Here is a 20909-nt window from a genome sequence, read left to right as displayed (position 1 = left end):
GCCAATTCAGCCAAAAGAGCATTTGTGAGGTCAGGTGCTGATGTTGAAAGAGAAGACCTGTCTTGTAGTCAGCCTTCCAATTCATCCCAAAAGATGTTTAGAAGGGTTGAGGTCAGGACTGGTCAGGTGCAGGCCACTTGAGTTCCTCCACACGAAACTCATAAAAACCTGTGTTTACGGACCTGATTTTGTGTGTTAGAACAGAAAATAGACCTTCCTCAAACTGTTTCCACAAGGCTGCAAAAGCACAATTATCTAATTGGACAGCTATGTGCTTGATTTTAGGCACTTGGTTTTAGTATGGGATGCCCAACAAGCTTATGTAAGGTTTGATGGTCGGGTGTCCACAAATATTTTAGCAATATCATAATGGCTGCTCTGCTTTTGGCACTTCATCTAAAGTTAGATGTCACAAAAGCTGCCAACAGAACGTCCAACAAAGTTGTAAGCCCACAGTTGTCTAAAAAATGTTTGTATGCTGCAACCTTAACAGTACCTCCACTGGAAAAACCTGGGCTCAATCATTTGGAAGGTTATCCACATACATTTGGCCATATAGTGGGTATGACGGCCAGGTGTCCACACACATTTGGCCATATAGTGTACCTCAGATCAGTCATCTGAAAAATGTAAATTAAAAAAAAATCATAAAATACTGTCAATGCAGTCCTCTTGGGGAGGGGGTACAGAGCCTGAAGTTGGCCATTAAATGTATGCCAAAGGTAAATGGATATTCTTTTTCACATTCATCCACTTTTGTAAAAAATGAATTAAAACTAGTAGCTTTTCAATCTAATGACAATTACCAGTGAACATTCGAAGTGTCAATATACACGGCGGCATTGCACAATTAATCCGCTGGGTGTGCGACGATAAGAGCATAAAACGCAGATTATTGTAATTTTCCTTAATACTTTTATCCAAAGAATAAACTCCTCAACATTTACTTAACAAATAAAAAAGAGATTCACTTTTTAATTATGCCTCTCTTCTGACATTCTGAAGAAGTGGAAAAACTGAAAATAAATTGTAAAATCTTTTGCTCGCAGTATGTGGTATAAAAAGATTATGCACATCGTTTCTATCTGCAGTCACTGAAAATCACGACTTATTGGACTTTGGTGAAATTATACATTATGAAAGCAAAGAAGGAAGGGTGAGCTTATAAGGATTTAATCTCCGCTCTGAAAAAAAGAAAGCTTCTGTTCATTTCTTGAAATTGTGCCGATTATGTAGAAAAAAGGAAAAACTAAAGGCTGCGTTGAATGATTGATCTCTTGAAAAAAAAAATAAAAGGACATCTTAGCTCTTTTATTTAAGAAGTTAATGAAAAACGGTCATTAACGTAAAAAAAAAAGAAAAAAAACTACAGGATACCTTTGATGATCTCACCTACTGAAAATGCTAGTTGTATGGCTGTCATGTTGTTTGTCTGGCTTGTATATTTTGAGCCAGGGACCTGGAACAACTAAGCACATAAAGACTTCTGACTATACTGACTTTCCCAATTTGTATGCTTCCTGATCAGCCATTATAAGTTTTCTCAAATGACAGGTTCACTTTAAAGTGGGCCAGTAGCGTTTCTGAAGGTTGGCTGCATCTTTGGATGTACGTCCAATTTCCCGATTCTTTACTGTCCAGTCCAGGCTGAGGGGAGAAAGGTTTAAAAGGAATCAAGACCCCAGCAGCCGTTTTTCCTTGTAGTCACTTGTCAGATGAGTGTTATTACTAGGCCTGGATGAAATATCTCAAGATTAAGAAGCCAGCTTAAAAAAGTTGGGTGCTTGGAACAGGGGCGGACTGACCATTCGGAAACTCGGGCACTGCCCGAGGGCCCGGGGTCAATAGGGGGCCCCATGAGATGCCCCTGGTACCTTTTTCATAGGCTTTTTTGAGTTTGGCCAAAGACACAGGGGCCCCATGATCCCCTATTCCCAGGGGGCCCCATGAGTTGTCAGTCCGCCCCTGGCTTGGAACAATGCAGGGATATGAAATATGCAACTATTCACTATCCAATTTATCCAAAAGATGTTCAGTAGGGTTGAGGTCAGGGCTCTGTGCAGTCCACTCAATTTCTTCCACACCAAACTCATCAAACTATGTCTTTGTGGAGCTGGATTTGTACACAAGAGCCCAGTCATGGTGGAACAGAAAGGACATTCCCCAAACTATTGCTACAAGGTTGGAAACTCATAATTGTCCAATATTTTTTAATAGGCTGTAGCATTAAAAGCAAACTAAACACAACACCTAAACACAACTATTTAGAAAGATGTACACCTATTTTTGGAATTATAGTAGGTGTAATGGTCCTTGATCTACAGACTTTTAGTAATATATTATATATATTCCTTATTGTCTTAACAGCAATCGCATATTCAATCATCCTAAATGCCTCCATTACAAATATATATAGCATGCCTCACCCCATAACAGAAACATATACAGTCAGCGCTGAGCAAACTGTTGGCGCTTTATAAATACTGTATAATAATAATATTTCCTCCTAGCAGAAGCCATGTATAGTATTCAATCCTCTGCCTTCCAACAGTAGCCATATAGACTGATCAGCCATAGCATTTTGACCGTCCACCATAACTTGTTGAGGCATGGACTCCATCAGACCTCTGAAGGTATCCTGTGGTATCTGGCACTAAGCTCTCAGTAGAAGAGCCATTAAACCCTGTAAGGTGGGTCCTCCATGGATCAGATATGTTTTTCCAGCACATCCTTGACTGGATTGAGAAGTGGAGAATTTGGAGGCCAAGTCAAAACATCAAACTCATTGTTATGTCCTTGAATTCATTCTTGAATTCATCAGACCAGGCCACCTTCTTCCATTGCTCCGTGGTCCAGTTCTGATGCTCACGTGCCCATTGTAGGAGCTTTTGGCTGTGGACATGGGTCAACATGGGCACCCTGACTGGTCTGCAGCTGCACAGCCCCATAAAACAGCAAACTGCGATGCTCTATGTGTTTTGGCACCTTTCTATCAGAAACATCATTAACTTTTTCACAAATCTAAGGCTACAGTAGCTCTTCTATTGGATTGGACTACACAGGCCAGTCTTCATTCCCTACATGCATCAATGAGCCTTGGTCGCCCATGACTCTGTCAGTGGTTAGTCAGTTTTCATTCCTAGGTTCCCATTTGGTAGGCCCTGACCACTGCAGACCAGGAGCATCCCTTAAAAGCTCCAGTTTTGGAGTTGCTCTGACCCAGTCGTCTAGCCATTACGACTAGGCCCTTGTCAAAGACGCTCAAGTCCTTACACTTGCCCAGTTTTCTGCTTTCAACACATCAACTTAAGGGACAAAATGTTCACTTGCTGCCATATATATCCCGCCACTCTCAGATGTCATTGTAATGAGATAATCAATATGATTCACTTTACCTGTCAGTGTTCATCCCTGGCCACACAGGATCTCCTGCATGGTAGGGGTTGGGGAAAGACCTGGCAACCTACGCTGTAAAATAATTGCTAAGAGAATTCATGGAAAAAGTCGCTTACAAGTGACGGTCCATGCAATCGCCAAGGGTCGGATATGACTGAATGGATAGAGAGAGAGACCTGTCAGTGGTCATAATGTTAGGGCTGATCAGTGTAAATAGTCCTATTCCCCCCATCAGTAGAACTATGTACAGTTCTCTTCACCACCCACAGTAGCCATATACAGAGTTCTCTTTACCCCTGCATAGTAGTTTATACAGCTATCTTTACCCCCCACCCCCATAGCTGCCAAATATATTGATCTCCCTCTCCCTCATAATCCATAGCTCTAGCGTCTTCAGGTAGCACAGTGTAAGTCTAGGTTCACACCTATGCAGTTTGCGTTTGATCCGTTTCTGCAGTGCTTTTTGTGGTGCGTTTTTCATTTTTGCACGTGTTTTTGCCGCATTTTTGATACGTTTTGCATTTTTTTCTTGTTGCTAGGCAGATTAAAACGCAAAATGCATCACAAACGCACTAAATGCTTTTCTGCAGCGTCTATAATGAAGTCTATAGAACCAAAAACGCAATGTTTGCATTTAAAATAGTCCCTGACCCTTTCCAAAAAGCACACAGGGTGAAAACGCGGTGATGTGAATGTGTCCCATAGGAAATCATGTTACATGGACTGTAATGTGTTTCCGCAAAATGCAAAACGCTCTGGAAACCGCTTAGGTGTGAACCTAGACTAACGCTTATCACTATGCCCTATACAGGAGTACCTCGGCTTACGAATATTAATGCATTCTGCAGGACTTTTCGTATTGCAAAAAATTTGTAAATCGAAACATTTCCCATAGGAATGCATTGAAAACCAATTAATCTGTTCCAGAGGTCAGAAAAAAGTAAACAAAAAGTCTTATCTGTTCAAAACTCTTTATAAAGTGCACTTTAAAGGCATAAATACTGTACAGGGACTTGATTAAAAAAAAAATCAGAAATGCACTGAAAACCAATTAATTTCCAATTAATCCGTTCCAGAGGTCAGAAAAAAGTCAAAAAAAGTATTTTTTCTGTTCAAAACTCTTTATAAAGTGCACTTTAAAGGCATAAATACTGTACAGGGACATGATTAAAAATGAATTCGTAAATGCATTGAAAACCAATTAATCCATTCCGGAGGTCAGAAAAAAGTAAAAAAAAGTCTTATCTGTTCAAAACTATTTATAAAGTGCACTTTAAAGGCATAAATACTGTACAGGGACTTGATTAAAAAAACATGAAATGCACTGAAAACCAATTAATTTCCAATTAATCCGTTCCAGAGGTCAGAAAAAAGTCAAAAAAAGTATTTTTTCTGTTCAAAACTCCTTAAGTGCACTTTAACCTCCCTGGCGGTATTCCCGAGTGTAGCTCGGGGTAAAGTTTCAGTACCAAAAGCGGTAACCCCGAGCTACACTCGGGCTTACCATGCAGCGTTGTACAGGGATTCCCTGCAGCGCTTACCTTGTCCTTCGCTCCCGCGATGCGTCCCCTGCAGCGTCCCCGGCCATCTCCTCCGGCCGATGCCGGCATCCGGCTTCTGTGTTCCGGTCCCTGTGACGTCGGGACGTACGGGCGGCAAATTTGAAAATTAAAAAAAAATTACATAATTTTTTTTTTCAATTATTTCATAGCAAAACATTCCTGTATCAAAGCATTTCACGTACATTTTGTCCCGAGTGCTTTGTCCTGTGCCCTGCCTGCATTTTGACTGTTCTTTCTGCCTGGAAACTTAGAAATGTCCATGGCGTCCAAAAAGCGTCCCTTTAGGTCAAAAGCGGTTTTAGACCGGCTAGAGAACAGCGATAGTAAATCAGAACCACTTGCAGAATTGAGTGATAATGATTCGTGGGGGAAATTCGTCATCAGACACTGAAAACGATTTTGCGACTTTGCTCAGCGATGTGCGAACTCGGCGCTATATTTCAAATTTCAGTGGTTTTGGTTTGATTATATTATTGAATTAAATTTATTATTATTATATTATTATTTTTTATGAGTATTTATTAAATTATAATTTATAATTTCGTGTTTCAAGTTTTATCATATCCGGGATGTTTACTAGACTCTTGTTCAGACAGATTTCAGGGAGTTATTTCTAAATTACAGGCCTACAATAAAAAAACTACATATTTCCATGCAAAAAAATGGTACCGCTTTTGGTACAAAATTCCTGACATAATCATACCGCCAGGGAGGTTAAAGGCATAGTACTGTACAGGGGCATGATTAAAAAAAAATCATAAACGCATTGAAAACCAATTAATCTGTTCGTATTGCGAAAAAAAATTGTAAACCGAGGCATTATTTTCAATGGATGTGCACTCGTAAACCGAAAATGACATTTCCCGAGGCATTTGTAAACCGAGGTACGCCTGTATATCATTAATCACAAAACATCCCCACTGTTTTCTGAGGCAACCGATCAGTGCACAATACATCATGAAACAATATGACACATGAAGGTGAGGACAGTGGAGGCCAGATTCCACTTCTCGCCAGTGTTCACAAACAGACAGGTCACCTATCTGACAAATAGAAAGAGAGATTATGGGAAGCACATATTGGTCAACGAGGAACTTTTTTTTATTTTTGATAACTTGGTGATCGCAATTTGTCCAGCTCTGCTTTATAGGGGATTAGTGTTGTACTGTGGAGACAGAAGATGCTTGCAGAGAGATAGGGAGTAAGAAGTTATTACACGATTCATCACTCTGGCATCTACTAAAAAATGAAATATTGGTTTTGAGAGGAAAAGCCCTTTATTTGCTTAATTAATTTTGCTTTAACTTTATTGGTCTGCTTTGACTATGATAGATATTAAAATCGTATAGTACTATTCTCAGCATAACCTGATGCCTACAAATGCAAAACTGATTAAAAATTTTTATGCAAACACAAACTTGAGAGATGATATTAAAAAAGTATCTCAATGTAATTAATGGATTTAAAGGTCATGGACATTTGCTGAATTTGCTGGCCTTAGCTGGTTTTGACACAAATATTATTCATCATTTTTCTGTATATGTTTCTAGGAGGGCCTTCTGTGCTCACCGGACTTGGTGACATTTAACTTGGGGTGAAGTGCCACAAACCAGAGCAGCCTTTATGAAACCAATATACTTCCCAGATACACGTAATGGCAAAATATTTGTGGATAGCTGACCATCATATGAGCTTGTTGGATATCCCATTCCAAATCCAGGTGCATAAGGTCACACGCATAGCCATTGAATCTCCATTGATAAACATTGAGATACAAAGACATTTTAGATACCGTATATACTCGAGTATAAGCCGACCCGAATATAAGCCGAGGTACCTAATTTTACCACAAAAAACTGGGAAAAACTATTGACTCGAGTATAAGCCGAGGGTGGGAAATGAGACACCTACTAGTCAATGTAAAAAATTGGTGTCAGTGGGAGGAATAGTGCCCCATCATTGGTGTCAGTGGGAGGAATAGTGCCCCATCATTGGTGTCAGTGGGAGGAATAGTGCCCCATCATTGGTATCAGTGGGAGGAATAGTGCCCCATCATTGGTGTCAGTGGGAGGAATAGTGCCCCGTCATTGGTGTCAGTGGGAGGAATAGTGCCACGTCATTGGCGTCAGTGGGAGGAATAGTGCCCCATCATTGGTATTAGTGGGAGGAATAGTGCCCCATCATTGGCGTCAGTGGGAGGAATAGTGCCCCATCATTGGTGTCAGTGGGAGGAATAGTGCCCCATCATTGGTATCAGTGGGAGGAATAGTGCCCCATCATTGGTATCAGTGGGAGGAATAGTGCCCCATCATTGGTATCAGTGGGAGGAATAGTGCCCCATCATTGGTGTCAGTGGGAGGAATAGTGCCCCATCGTTGGTGTCAGTGGGAGGAATAGTGCCCCATCGTTGGTGTCAGTGGGAGGAATAGTGCCCCATCGTTGGTGTCAGTGGGAGGAATAATGCCCCATCATCAGTATCAGTGACACCAATGATGCGGCACTATTCCTCCCACTGACACCAATGACACTTGCTGACCCCTGTTGCAGTATGGTGCTGCTGCAGCCAGCATATGTGGTTGCAGCAGCACCTCTGCACTGCACACTTACCGGCTTTCCCTCACTCGATTTTTGTGGGTCCGCTCGGCTCCGCCTCCTCGCCCGTGATTGGCCACCTGTGTACCTTTCCTGAGCTACAGTTCTGGCGGCCAATTACCGGTGAGGAGGCGGAGCCGAGCGGCAGGAGTGAGGGAGTGGCCGGAGTGACGGAAGGAGCAGCGCTTCCTGGAGGGATCATCGTGGGAGCCAGGTAAGAGACAGCAGCCCTCTGCCCACCCCTGTACGCGCCTCCCTTGACGGAGCCTCGTGCCCCCCCTGGGGGGCGCGCCCCACTATCTGCAGATGTTTACTCGAGTATAAGCCGAGGGGGCCGTTTTTCAGCACAAAAAATGTGCTGAAAAACTCGGCTTATACTCGAGTATATACGGTAATTGTGACTACAGTTTAAGGAAGGCCCTTTCCTGTTCGGATACGACTATGCTCTTTGTACAAGGTCAGGTCAAAGACATAGTACAATGATTTTGGTGTGGAAGAATTCAAGTGGTCTGCACAACGCCCCAACCTGAACAACCTTTGGGGTGAATTGGAACACCTATCCTGGAGCCAGGTCTTCTCTTCAACAGCAGTATCCGAAGGGCACAAATTTCCACAATCTTGTGGAAATCCTTCTCAGAAGCATGGAGACTGTTATAACTGCATGGGGGGGGGGGGGGCAACTCCATATTAATTCCTAAGGTTTCAGAATGGGATGTCCACCAAGCCAATGTTTGATGATGGGCATGTGTCCATAAACTTCTAGTCACATAGTTTTAGTCAAAATAATATCAAATAAGTTGATTTCCTTCTGCTGTACTGGAACACCACAGCGTATCTCTGTACATCAGTACACCACTAAGAACTAAATTGTGTCGGTTAATGGAAAATACAATAGAAATCAGTGATTCAGAAATCCGGATGTATCTGAATAACCAAATCACAATAATGACGAATTCAAAAATTATTTAAAAAAATCATCTGAATGAAACAAATTTGTTTCATTCAGATGACATGATGAAATAGTTTGGGCCTTTTGTTAATGTTTGAAGCATCCAAAATAATGTAATGACATTATGAATGATCCGAATTGATTCAGATCCCTTCTTTTTATTCTAGCGAGCTTATCGTGAATATTCTAATAAGATACTTTATGTATTAGGGCTGAACTTCACAGACCATTCATTTAATTTGTATGTGCGCAGTCCAACAAACAAAGTCAGTTGGGAATGGGGGAATTAATTCAACTTAACAACACAATGAATATATCCAGTCTTTCGAAATAGCCAAACAATAACAGAACTTCCAAAAATACAAATCATATAGGAACAACGAATATATACTCTCCGGGAAATAATGAATTGCTCTGAAAATGAATCATTCCAACATAGCGAATATGAGGAAATGAAATAGTTTACTTAACAAATGAAAATAAAATGAAGATAATTTTTCTGTCGTGGAAAATGCTTTTGTCAAAGGGTAAGTGTAGCATGCTTCCAGGTGATCAATGCTTGTGTATATGAGATCAGTTGGAAGCACTTTCGAGATCATTTAGAGTTCATTGATGGGTGTATTTGACCTGCACTGTACCTTATTCTAACTTGTATTTGACCTTCTTCTAAGCTGCACCTCAAACCTCAAAGTTTCTGACGCAAACTAAAGCCCGCCAGAAAGAACCCTTGCTTTGCTCCCCATTACTGTATATACAATGATGTAAGGTAAAGAAAAGAAGCACCACCAAAAAACTATTTTACAAATAGAAAGTACTTGGTTAATTTTATACTCACATTCTGGTTGTGTTGAAACTTTAACTGGCTGTGAGCTCTCTCCGGGTCCCCATTCATTGTAGGCCACAATTCGGAAAGAATAGATTTCCTCGGGCTTTAGGTTCCCCACTGTTAGCTGCAAGGCAACTGGCTGTGTTGTGTTCAAGGCCCGTTCCCTACAGAGAGAGACATGAGCACATCAGAAATAGTGTATAATATGAACTTTTACATTTCTCCAAACTTTGTGACCCATATTCAAATATAACAAGTTACTGTTAGTTGGGCTTGGCAGGAACAATACCTATAAAAAAAACTTTAAGTAAAGGGTCAGACTAAAGTTTTAGTTATTAATGGAGCATGGTTGTCTGAATAAGCCTCTGGACTCTTATGTCTTAGATAAACCAACAGCCAGAACAGCGGGAACTCTGTTCCACGTCACTTGGGAGTTTTGGAAATTCTGGCTCTTCTTGATACATTTACCATAATATAAAGTAAATAGGGAAAGATGGGAACTTTTGTAATGGAAACAGCAGGTGTGCAGCCTTGGGAACTCACCAAAGAGATCTCACCAACAGAGTGCAAAAATTGATTACTTATCCAGAATCTTGCAAAAACTGAAATATCCATTTTTGCAAACTTATCCTTTAAACCCCACATGCCATCTTGTTGTATAGATGATACCATAAAGCCTTGCCACACGTATGATTCCCCACAGCATGTCAAGCCTTTTAATACAACTTACTTCCTTTTATCTGTTTGATATATCAGTCAACAGTCTTGCTATATGTCACCCAACCCACTGTCTATGCTGCATGGGGCCACTCTAGTATGGTCCAGTAAACATTTCTGCAGAGAGAATACAACCCATATTTTGGACCATAACAGTTGTCCTATACATGTATGCTGGGTTAAAAAGGATTTCCAAATAGCACATTTCATTGTATAATATACTGTCCACTAAAATATAATTGTTTAAAAATACTGTAAATCCTTTATAAAAGCCCAGCTAAAGACAATTAATTTTTATTAGTTTTGGACAGGGTGGAGAAGGAATAAAGGTCCTGCTGCATTTTAATCACGATATGTAACTCCACTGGGAAGGAAGTGGTGAGAATTTTCATTAAGCTGGGTAACAGACTGCAACAAAATACTATTTTCTAGTAAAATTGGGAAGGGTTAGAAACTTTTTCAAGTTAGGTTACATTTTTACTGTGTGTGTCCTCCTGTTCCCATAATAACGAGACCTACTTTTTTGTTGCCTTGCTGTCATGGGGAAATTCTTTATAAAAAGTGAGGTGAACTGTTCACAAAGGTGGTCACAAACAGAAATGAAAAATTGAAAAAAAAATGTTTTCTTTTCAAAGCAAAAAAAAAGAAAAAGCAAGAGTACCCGCTCCTTGTGGGCCTGCTGGTAGGCTCACAGAGTCTCCAATCCTTTATATGACTTAACTTTGCATTAAGGTAATTTTCCCCATTTGGTAGCAACTGAACTACAGCCCCTGCCCAACTCTCTCCCCCAAGACACCTTAACGACACTGACCTCTTCACCAGTGTTTGCTATGGGGAAATTCCCCCTTACAACTCTATTCAGGCATTTGCCCTGCCTGTCATACCTTATAAAGAAATGACTGTTGTTATGATTATTTTGAATTTCTACCTCCTACCTGTAGGCAGGTGCAGCTAGCTAGTCTGCCATTAGGTGGCTATGTGCCGGAATAGTGTCTGGTTACAGAAAGCATTGTCATCAGGTGCTAGGCCCTTTTAGTTAGAGCCCTCCTGCATTGAAGCCAGGTTGGGAGGAGCCCTAGTGCAATGGAGCATGGCAGCCAAACACCCCACATCAGTACAGATGTAACCAGCATGTAGATACCTTGGACAGGGCTGGAGAAGTAGACCTTTTCCCAGGAGAGCCGGCTGTAGATTTCCTGACCCTTATGGAGGCGGAGGCTAGGAGAGGTGCAAACAGCCTTTTAGGCCAGGCCAAGAGTTCGCAGAGTGAGGATATTCCTTTAGAGGGTTCTGGGAGAGGTGTAGTTATGGAGGAGGTGACTACAGAGATCCTATTCCAGTGAGTACTAAAGACTCCGAGTGGAGGGAGAGACTGTTAAGGGAAGATGGCTGCTTAAAGTGCTGTACATGCTTTCATTTGTGACTGCTGAGGACCGTCCACTAAATGTAATTGACAATGTACTGTCAAGTGATTCCAGAATGTATGTCAATGTGATGTGGCTATTTGTACTATTTTCCAAGTACCACTAGTAAAATGCAGTAACCTTGATTATGTGCGGACATTCCTTCCTTGGGGATATAAAGGTAATGGACGATAATGTCATGGGGAGGCCTCTAGCATGGAGTGGGGCACAAAATGGCATAGGGTATAGCCTCAGCAGGAGGGTTAGTATTTTAGAAAGAACAGGAGTGGGCAGGGACTTCAACTTTGGCACCAACACCTGGCCAATCGAAAGCCCCTACTTGCATACCCTCCCTCACCTTAACCGCACTCCCTTCCTGTTTATATCTTGTTGCTTGTTTAAAGCATACCAGTATGTTTTAACAGTGAACATGCAAACCTGTAAAAGCCCTGAAGACATATTTGAACTAAAAAAAGAAAAAGGCTTTTGTTGAGTTGGGCTTTAACTAAAAGGACAGCCTAATAAATCCTATAAAATTTAAAAAAAGAGCAGAACCCGTCACACCATAAAATCATCTTTAAAAAACTCAAAACGTAGACCTGCTTAAAAGGCTTTATTCTATGGTTTAGTTTTTATTTATTCATTTATTTTTATAAATGTTCTGTCCTTCCTAAAAGAGCCTCAGCTTGCTAAAATCTTCTTGAGTGGTCTACTTAGAAACCGAGATAGAGGTACATATATATAGACCTTGTATTGTGAACAATGAAATCGCTCAAGACACATTTTTAGAGCATTCAGATGCTCAAGAGAGGACAAAAATAAAAAATAATCAAAAAGAATAATGAATGAGGCCTGAACAGCTGTTATGTGATACAAAAGACAAGGGTTTGAGAAGACCAGAACATATGTCGGCAGCACATGACTTCCACCGTAGCTAGTGACTCCAAGTGATACGAGGCGCTTTGTCACCTAGCATTTGAAAGCTTCTCCATCTTGACTTCAGATACGAGATTCGGCTGTTCTGCTAACTAGTTTTGATCTTTGCCAGAAAACCTGACATGACACGATCCCACTAATACAAAAAGGTATAAGAAGAAGCTGCGAGGTCTACAGGATGTTAGCAGGCTTTGAATGGAGCTGAGCTGAAGCTACGATTTTCTCATAGTGCCTAAATAATGCAAGAATATAGATAATTTACTTTAGGAAAAATCTTGGGCTCATCATTTTTTCATACTATTATTTCTGGCTGCAAAATGCATTTCATTTTTTACACATTTTTCCTCTAAGGTTTATTAATGTAAAATAACATGGTAAAATAAAAACAGATGAGGATTTGATCCTGCGGGAAGCAATGCTGAGAGGATTGTGTTTCTGTATTAATTTAGAAGAAAATATGTTAAAGTTGTGAACAACCAATCAGACCGCATAAAAAATGAAATCTAGGTTCTGATTGGCTGGTATACTCAACATGACTTTTTCAGTACAGACAATTTTAAGCAGGTTTCCTGCAATGCGACTGTTATGCCTAAGTTTTTTTTCTAGCTTTGGATAGAGTAGAGAAGGGTTGAAACCCGTGCCAATGATTTTTTTCTTGCCTGTTTATCACTGGGGAGATTTCCCTTCACTTCCTGTTCTGGAAGGCGCAACAGGAAATAAGAAGAAATCCCCAAAACGAGACTTCTCATCTTAGACTTTTCACTTGTCAGTGGAATATTTGTCTCCATTGGAACATTTTCCCTAACTCTGACTGTGGGCACAACTCTAAATTTTTGAATTTCCCCTCCTTCCTCAAGCCTACTTCTTCTCCACTCACGAGAAGATGATACAACGCCTCTTTGCCTTTTGTTTTAACCCATGAATGCTGCACCACAGCACTGCAACCATGTTCATTACATGAAATTGCAGGACGGTTTTAGTGTGGCCCCATTCACTTGAAAAGGTTGTGTTCAACAACCATACTGCCCACCAAACAAAATAGGGGGTACATCACCATCTGGCTGCCTTTATAGCTTAAAGCAGATCTTCACCCCCCCTTTTTTTTAACCCCTGCTTACCTGGTTGCAGGTCCTGCACATTTAAGGTACTCACCCTCCCAGAGGATCTAGCGTTGTCCTATTGAGATCTGTTTTTGCCCCCTCCCCCCCGCTTAATCCCATGTCACCATCTTCTTCGACAATGTCATCGGTAAGCTGCTGGTTCTTCCAGAATTAGCCAGGCGGCTTCCCGATGATGTTCTGTCTTGCCCTGCCCATCTCCGCCTTTTTCAATAAAGGACAATGCTTCTGTGATATGTGACGTACATATCTCAGAAGGCACAGCCAGCAAAGTGCACGTATATTCACCTAGATGAATGATGTGAATGGGGGGACAGGCCAGAGAGTTTTCATTTAAAAACACTTAAACGAAGAAAAAAACGAAAAGAAATCCCAATTGGTACAGCGAAGGGGAGGAGGAGTGGAGCGTTGGAGTGCTGAGGGTGAAGGGGGCAGCTGGGGGGTGCTAAAAACATAGCTCATCCACTTATTTTTGGTGCTCCCCCACCACAAGTGTAAACCAGCCCTAGGAGGAATGTAGAGAGAAGCGTCGGAATGCATAGCATGTGTGCATCAATAATATGAAGCAGTAAAATCCTAAAAGAAGTACTTAACCTTCCTCGCTCCACTAGACAAGGTTTTTGTATTTTTTCCCTATTGGTGATGGGGGGGTTGATCCCTTCACTCCCTTTACATCTTGCTCTAAGTGACGCTGCAGCTGGGGATGGACGAATCTCCCCACCAAGGTCCTGGACAACATGAAAAAATCAGCACGATGGACTCTACACCTGCACTAGTGGAGTTATTTTAAAGGTGTATGTCGTGGCTAAAGCATAAAACTATATGCAAACATCCCTGCAATACATGCACATTCCCAATGCTTTGAAGCCCCTGAAGAAAAATACCTGTTGACCTACTGGCAATGCATTCAGCTCCCAATTTCTTTTTGTGGGCTGGCAACACATAGCATGAACTGAATGTGGACTAAATGGTGTCAGCCCTGCCCATTTGTCTTTTGCTAAATTACTGAATCCGTCCCCCAGTTCCCATTTCCACAAGATAAGGGCTAATCATTCTGTAGTCCAAGAAAAGGCCTGGGATGACTAATCAGGCTCCTTGAGATAACAAGGGGGGGGTTTACTAAAACTGGAGAGTGCAAAATCTGGTGCAACTCTGCATAGAAACCAGTTTCCAGGTTTATGAGCTTAATTGAACGAGCTGAAGTTAGAAGCTGATTGGCTAACATGCACAGCTGCACCAGATTCTGGGTGATCCAGTTTAAGTAAATCTCCCCCAGGATGTGAGCATGGGTCAGCTCTGAGTTCCTAACAAGTATTTTTTGCACTTATAAGAAAGAAAGAGAGAAAGAAAGAGAGAGAGAAAGCGAGAAAGGGAGAAAGAAAGCGAGAAAGAAAGAGAGAGAAAGAGAGAGAGAAAGAGAGAGAGAGAGAAAGAGAGAGAGAGAGAGAAAGAAAGAAAGAGAAAGAGAGAAAGAAAGAAAGTGAAAGAGGGGAAGAGAGAAAGAGAGAGAGAGAGAGAGAGAGAGAAGGGGGGGAAGAGGGAAAGCGAGAGAGAAAGAGGGAAAGAGAGAAAGAAAGAGAGAAAGAAACAAAGAAAGAAAGAAAGAAAGAAAGAAAGAAAGAAAGAGAAAGAGAGAAAGAAAGAAAGAAAGAAAGAAAGAGAAAGAGAGAAAGAGAGAAAGAGAGAAAGAAAGAAAGAAAGAAAGAAAGAAAGAAAGAAAGAAAGAGGGAAAGAGAGAGAGAAAGAGGGAAAGACAGAGAGAAAGAAAGAGAGAGAGAAAGAGAGAAAGAGAGAAAGAAGGAAAGAGAGAAAGAGAGAAAGAGAGAAAGAGAGAAAGAAAGAAAGAAAGAAAGAAAGAAAGAAAGAAAGAAAGAAAGAAAGAAAGAAAGAGGGAGAGAGAGAGAGAGAGCGAGAGAGAAAGAAAGAAATAAAGAGGGAAAGAGAGAGAGAGAAAGAGAGAAAGAGAGAAAGAAAGAAAGAAAGAAAGAAAAAAATGCTTCCAATGGTATATTAACAGACCAAAATAGAGCAAATAGGAGAAGTTCACTGTCAGCCCCGGTCCACATATATGCGGCCGTGCGAGCTGCGTTTTGCGTGGGCACGCAAGCACATTCATTTAAATGAACTCTCGTGCCCTGTGACACGCAGGGAAGAAGTCCATGCACTTCTTCCAAAAACGCAGCCCGCACGGGAACCTTGGTTCCCAGTATGGTTGTGTTTTCCAGTGTGGGCGGCGTGCCATTAGAAGTAATGGCACCTGCTCACAGGTCCGCATTTCTCCATACGGGTGATGCGGCTGCAAAGAATTTCGTGCGGATCCGCAGAGGCACCACTCGCACGGATGTGAACCCAGTCTTAGGGTGTACGTACACTTTAAACTTTTTTTTTTCAACACAAGATTATTCTCATTACAATATAGGCATTAAAACCCCCAGTATTAGTCATTGATAGTTTGTCAATCATTTTTTTTTTAATGTGTTTTAAGTGAGACTTTTGTAAAACATTAAATTTGCTAGCACTGCCTCATTATATCTTTAACACTTCCTTTGATAACATGACACCAACACCTGCTGCAGCTGTCACTGAATTTCGACATTACTTAAATATAGACATGTTTTTCTCATGCACGTAACACCTGTTAGTAAGCAAAGAGACATTTTGTAATTCTTTTTATGCTTTAAATCTTCATTTTTTTTTTAGATTTTGCGGTTTTAGTGCTTGTTCATACCTTTACATTGAGTTAAAGTATTTTAAATATGTGAGTCAGTTATCTGTGAATGGCTTGGGTGACTAGGCTTGGAATGGAAAGGGGTAACAATAGGTAAAGCTAAATTCCAGGTATTGGTACATACTTACATTAGCACAGCTTGGACCAATGCAAGTATGTACAGTATATACAATACCTGGTCGATCTGGTATGTTTGGAAGCTGGAAATCACTGGAGTAGAAAAAAGATTCGTTATGAACTCCACCAGATTGAAATGGGTTTTGTAGTCATCATATCACTATTGAATATAGAGACATGACCAGAACCTACAAACAACACCATTAATTATACCAAAATATATGAAAATACAGACAGACATATTAAAATCTAAAATACCTCCATAAGCCTCAAGTACTTTGGCATAGATGCCTCCTGGTGCTAAACATATTATCCAGCCATATACATTAAGATATAAATCTCCACTCAAATGCAATTTGTGCAATTTCTAAAATCTGTCAATAACAAGCTTGATATCCCATTGGATGCACAGTATATGCTGGGCTTTGCTCCAAAGACAATTAAGAGATATCATCCAGACAATATATTCTCTTTGGATACATATGATGGGAAGATCCCTGTTTGCAATAAGACATGTAGACCAGAGGAGGATAATCATGTCTTGCAATACATGTGCGGTAATTAAACCTCCCTCTTACACTGTAAATGTGTATCCAAATTATTCCATGAATAATAGATTAATCATCAGGATTCAAAAAGGACAAAGTCTACATTGGATACTTGATAACAGGTGTGGTCCAGAGGAGGAAAATTATAATATGTAGCACCCTCACCTCCCTCCCATGTCCACTTGAGGGACACGGTCTAGGGGAGGATCAGTATAAGAGAGTCCTTAAACCTCCCACTACTACAGTGATTCCCACTAGCTTCTGGATCCTGTGATGAGGGGCTGCCCTGCTCCCTATTGTCCACAGCGGATCGCCAGCTTGGCACAGGTGCGATTTAGAGAATGCTTTGACTTTTCTCAAAGAATGTAAAGAGTTTTCTGAATGGATGATGTGAAGATTGTGATGCCATCAACCACCATGGCATTACCTGTTCCCACATAATGTCACGTACCTGGTTGGGGAGCCTGACGTGGAGAGAGGGTGTCCTCTTACAACTCCCGCTCGAAGCCCCTGATAGTGGGAACAGTGAGCGCAGAGTCAGGAGTGGCATGAGTGCCGGGTGGATCTGGCAACAGGTATCTGGGGGCCCAGGAGATCCGGATGCAGGCCAGGTGCGGGTGTAGGAACATAGGTGCAGCAGCAGGCAGGTATGGCGGCAATCAGGATGCAAACTGGAACCGGACACCAGAGCGTGGCCCCAGCCTATGCTTCTGGGTAGCCGATCCTTACTTTAATTTTCCATGGACTGGCTGGGAGAGCTGCATCCATCTCACTCTACTGCATGTGATTTCTTGGATGAGTACAGGGCAATGCAGAAACCCCATCTCCTAAGATCAAAGGGAAGAACTTTCTCTCTGGCTTTGTATATAAATCAGTGAGGGCATTAACTGAGAAGATAGTAGCTGTGAGTGGGCAATTCATACATAATTAAGGGGTGAGGCCACCCATAAAGTGGGCATGATCCAGGTAGGACCACCTGTAAAGTGGGCATAATCTGGATGGGAACACTAAGAAAATAGGCATGATTTGTATGGGACTACCCAGAAGGTGGGCAATGTGCACATAATTAGAGATGAGGTCACCCATAATGTGGGCATGATCTGGGTTGGACCACCCATAAAGTGGGCATAATCTGAATAGGTACAAAGAAATTGAGGGTGCCACTTCAGGCTCCAGTAGGTCCTTATCTGTTGACAACTGCAGGGAGTGCAAGCAGGGAAAGAGCTTCTTTGAGCTCCATAGAAGTCAATTAAGAAGGAAAAGAAGTCCCAGAAACCGTACATCAAACAAAGCCTTTATGTAAAGAGTGGAAGCAGCCTCAGCCTAGACTCCATCCAGGTCACACCCTTGACATGTTTTGCCCCGCCCACAGGGTTTAGTCATGGGACAAAAAGTGAACATAATCTGGATGGGCCACCAAGAAAGTAGGCATGATCTGCACGGGACTGGCCAGAAGGTGGGCAATGTGCACATAATTAGGGATGAGGCCAGCCATAAACTGGGCGTAATCTGGATGGGTACAAATAAATTGAGGGTGCCACTTCAGGCTCCATTAGGTCCTTATATGCTGACAACCGCTGGGAGTGCAGGCAGGGAAAGAGCTTGTCTGAGCTCCATAGAAGTCAATTAATAAGGAAAAGAAGTCCCAGGAACCGTACATCAAACAAAACCTTCATGTAAAAAGTGGAAGCAGCCTCAGACTAGACTCCGCCCAGGCCATGCCCGTCCCATGTTTCGTCCTGCCCACAGGGCTTAGTCATGGGACAAAAATTGGGAGTAATCTGGATTGGACCACCAAAAAAGTAGGCATGATGTGCATGGGACCAGCCAGAAGGTGGGCAATATGCACATAATTAGGGATGAGGCCACTCATAAACTGGGCATGATCTGGGTAGGACCACCCATAAAGTGGGCGTAATCTGGATGGGCTCCAGTAGGTCCTTATATGCTGACAACCACTGGGAGTGCAGGCAGGGAAAGAGCTTGTCTCAGCTCCATTGAAATCAACTAAGAAGGAAAAGAAGTCCCAGGAGCCGTACATCAAGCAAAACATTCATAAAGTTGTTACATAAAGTTGGTGAAATCTAGATAGGACCACCAAGAAAGTAGGCGTGATCTGTGTGGGACTGCCCAGAAGGTGGGTGTGTTAAATGTGGCCCATTGGCAAGGGTGCCAGTGTACCCAGGACTGAGACAAATATGCTGTCAAGTATGTATCTCTGTTTTGTCTAAGCCGTATTAGTGCATTTGCGACATAAACAATTGAGTACTGTCCGTGATACTTTTTTTATTTGCACTAACAAACAATTTTGAGGACAAGCTTTCGGGGTATGTCCCCTTCTTCAAGGTCCAAGCAGTACAAGTTAGTACTGCTTGGACCTTGAAGAAGGGGACATACCCCGAAAACGTGTCCTCAAAATTGTTTGTTAGTGCAAATAAAAAAAAGTATCACGGACAGTACTCAATTGTTTTGTCTAACAAACTGAAAGGGAAATCTACCTAGTGGAGCAAAGACAGCAATCAAAGTGCTGGACAAGGAAAGTCCTCAGCTCTATGTAAGCTCCAAATAGAGTATGTTCTCACCTATCCTTTGTGAAAGGGCTTGAGGTTTAAAGTTAAGCTGCCCTACCTGCAAGGACAAAGAACAGGTGCACTACAATCCTGAGTTTTGTATGTTGCAAGGAGTTGTCCTTTAAATCCCATAAAGAATGCACAATGCATGGTACTGGTGAGTGACCAGCCTTCTGCAATTGCAGGCCATCATATTCTCACGTACAGAATGTAATTCATTGGAAGTGAAAGAATAGGTGATCTCGATGTAGAGGCCGCCTCTGTGCAGGCAGGTTTGGGCACTGAAAGGCTTCAAACACAAAGTCTTCATTATACCGTTTACAAAGTGAATGTAGATCATCCTCCAAACGTGCACGGCACAATGTAATTAGGCTGCTCCTGTACAGCTACAAATGATGTTACGTTATGTCAAATGCCTAATTAGTGACTTTAAGAAGACAGAAACAAGCCAGCCATTTTCCTGTGATTCCAAAGGATATATTTTATTAGAGAAGTGTGTTTTTTTTTTACTACAAGAAACAAGTATTATCAATTGTATTGCTATGTCTATAATAGAAATTTTGGAACTGTACAAGAAATAGGAAGCAGGTACAGCTGGGCTGACACCATGTCAATTCAAATATTCAGATGTAAATAAATTGTACGGTTTTAGGGATTAAATATTTATCTTGGATTTATATTTATGTTGGATACACTGTATATATTTTGTATATTTATATTGGATTGAGTGTGGAATGATTGCAACCCCAGTTAGGAATTGATGGCTGTCTGTGTCACCAGTGGTAGATTCACTCTTTCCATCTCTCTGGGTCGCCATTGCCAATAAGAATTAAAGCGATTCTAAACCTCAACTGTTTTATACCATAAAGTGGTTGTAAACCTCAGACATGAAATATAAACAAAGCATATCCCTTTATAGTGTGTACTTGTTTCAATTAGGAGCACTAAGTGTCATTTCTGTCTGCTGCTTCATTCCTCTACTATCATCATGAATCACTTCTGATGAGTTTTCCAGACACCTAGAGAAAAATGGTAACAGGGGAGGGACCTCAAGGAGATTGACAGACTCAGCTCTGTTCCTGTGAGCTTTATGGAAGGGGGGGTGTCTCTTCCCTTCAATCAGCTCTCAGAGCTCTCCTCACTGAGCTCTGCAGAGTGTAACTTCACCCCTCCACCCTTTTTTTCTGAAATCTTAGGCAAGCTTTATAAAATGTAGCACTTTGAATGGTTGTAGAGAAGAAAAGACTGCCGATACACAGGTACAACTTATGTAGGAGGATTTGTTTAATCTCTGATGATCGCCTGACACCAGCCACTTTACTGGGTATATATGAGGGTTTACAACCATTTTAAAGTCCATTTACAAGTATATATCCATTTAAGACCATATTGACAATAAGGTGACAACACTGCTGTGTAATTTGCAGCAGAACAAACAGCGTTGTCA

The 20909-nt window shown here is 41.5% G+C and overlaps 1 protein-coding gene across 2 annotated transcripts in view; it reads right to left on the bottom strand.

The window, feature by feature from the left end:
* DCC (DCC netrin 1 receptor) overlaps positions 1 to 20909 on the bottom strand; it is a 1041949-nt gene that overhangs the window by 304039 nt on the left and 717001 nt on the right. For both annotated transcript variants that reach the window (XM_089681618.1, XM_089681619.1), the window contains exon 9: positions 9335 to 9489. In XM_089681618.1, the coding sequence (XP_089537744.1) occupies positions 9335 to 9489 (155 nt within the window). The remainder of the gene's footprint in view (positions 1 to 9334; positions 9490 to 20909) is intronic.

This window comes from Staurois parvus, unplaced genomic scaffold (genome assembly GCF_062004578.1).
Source record: "Staurois parvus isolate SC_StPar_1 unplaced genomic scaffold, SC_StPar_1.0 ptg000272l, whole genome shotgun sequence".
In the NCBI taxonomy this organism is placed as follows: Eukaryota; Metazoa; Chordata; class Amphibia; order Anura; family Ranidae; genus Staurois; species Staurois parvus.
The sequence above is the reverse complement of the archived record's forward strand: the minus strand, read 5'-3'. Positions and strand labels throughout refer to the sequence as shown.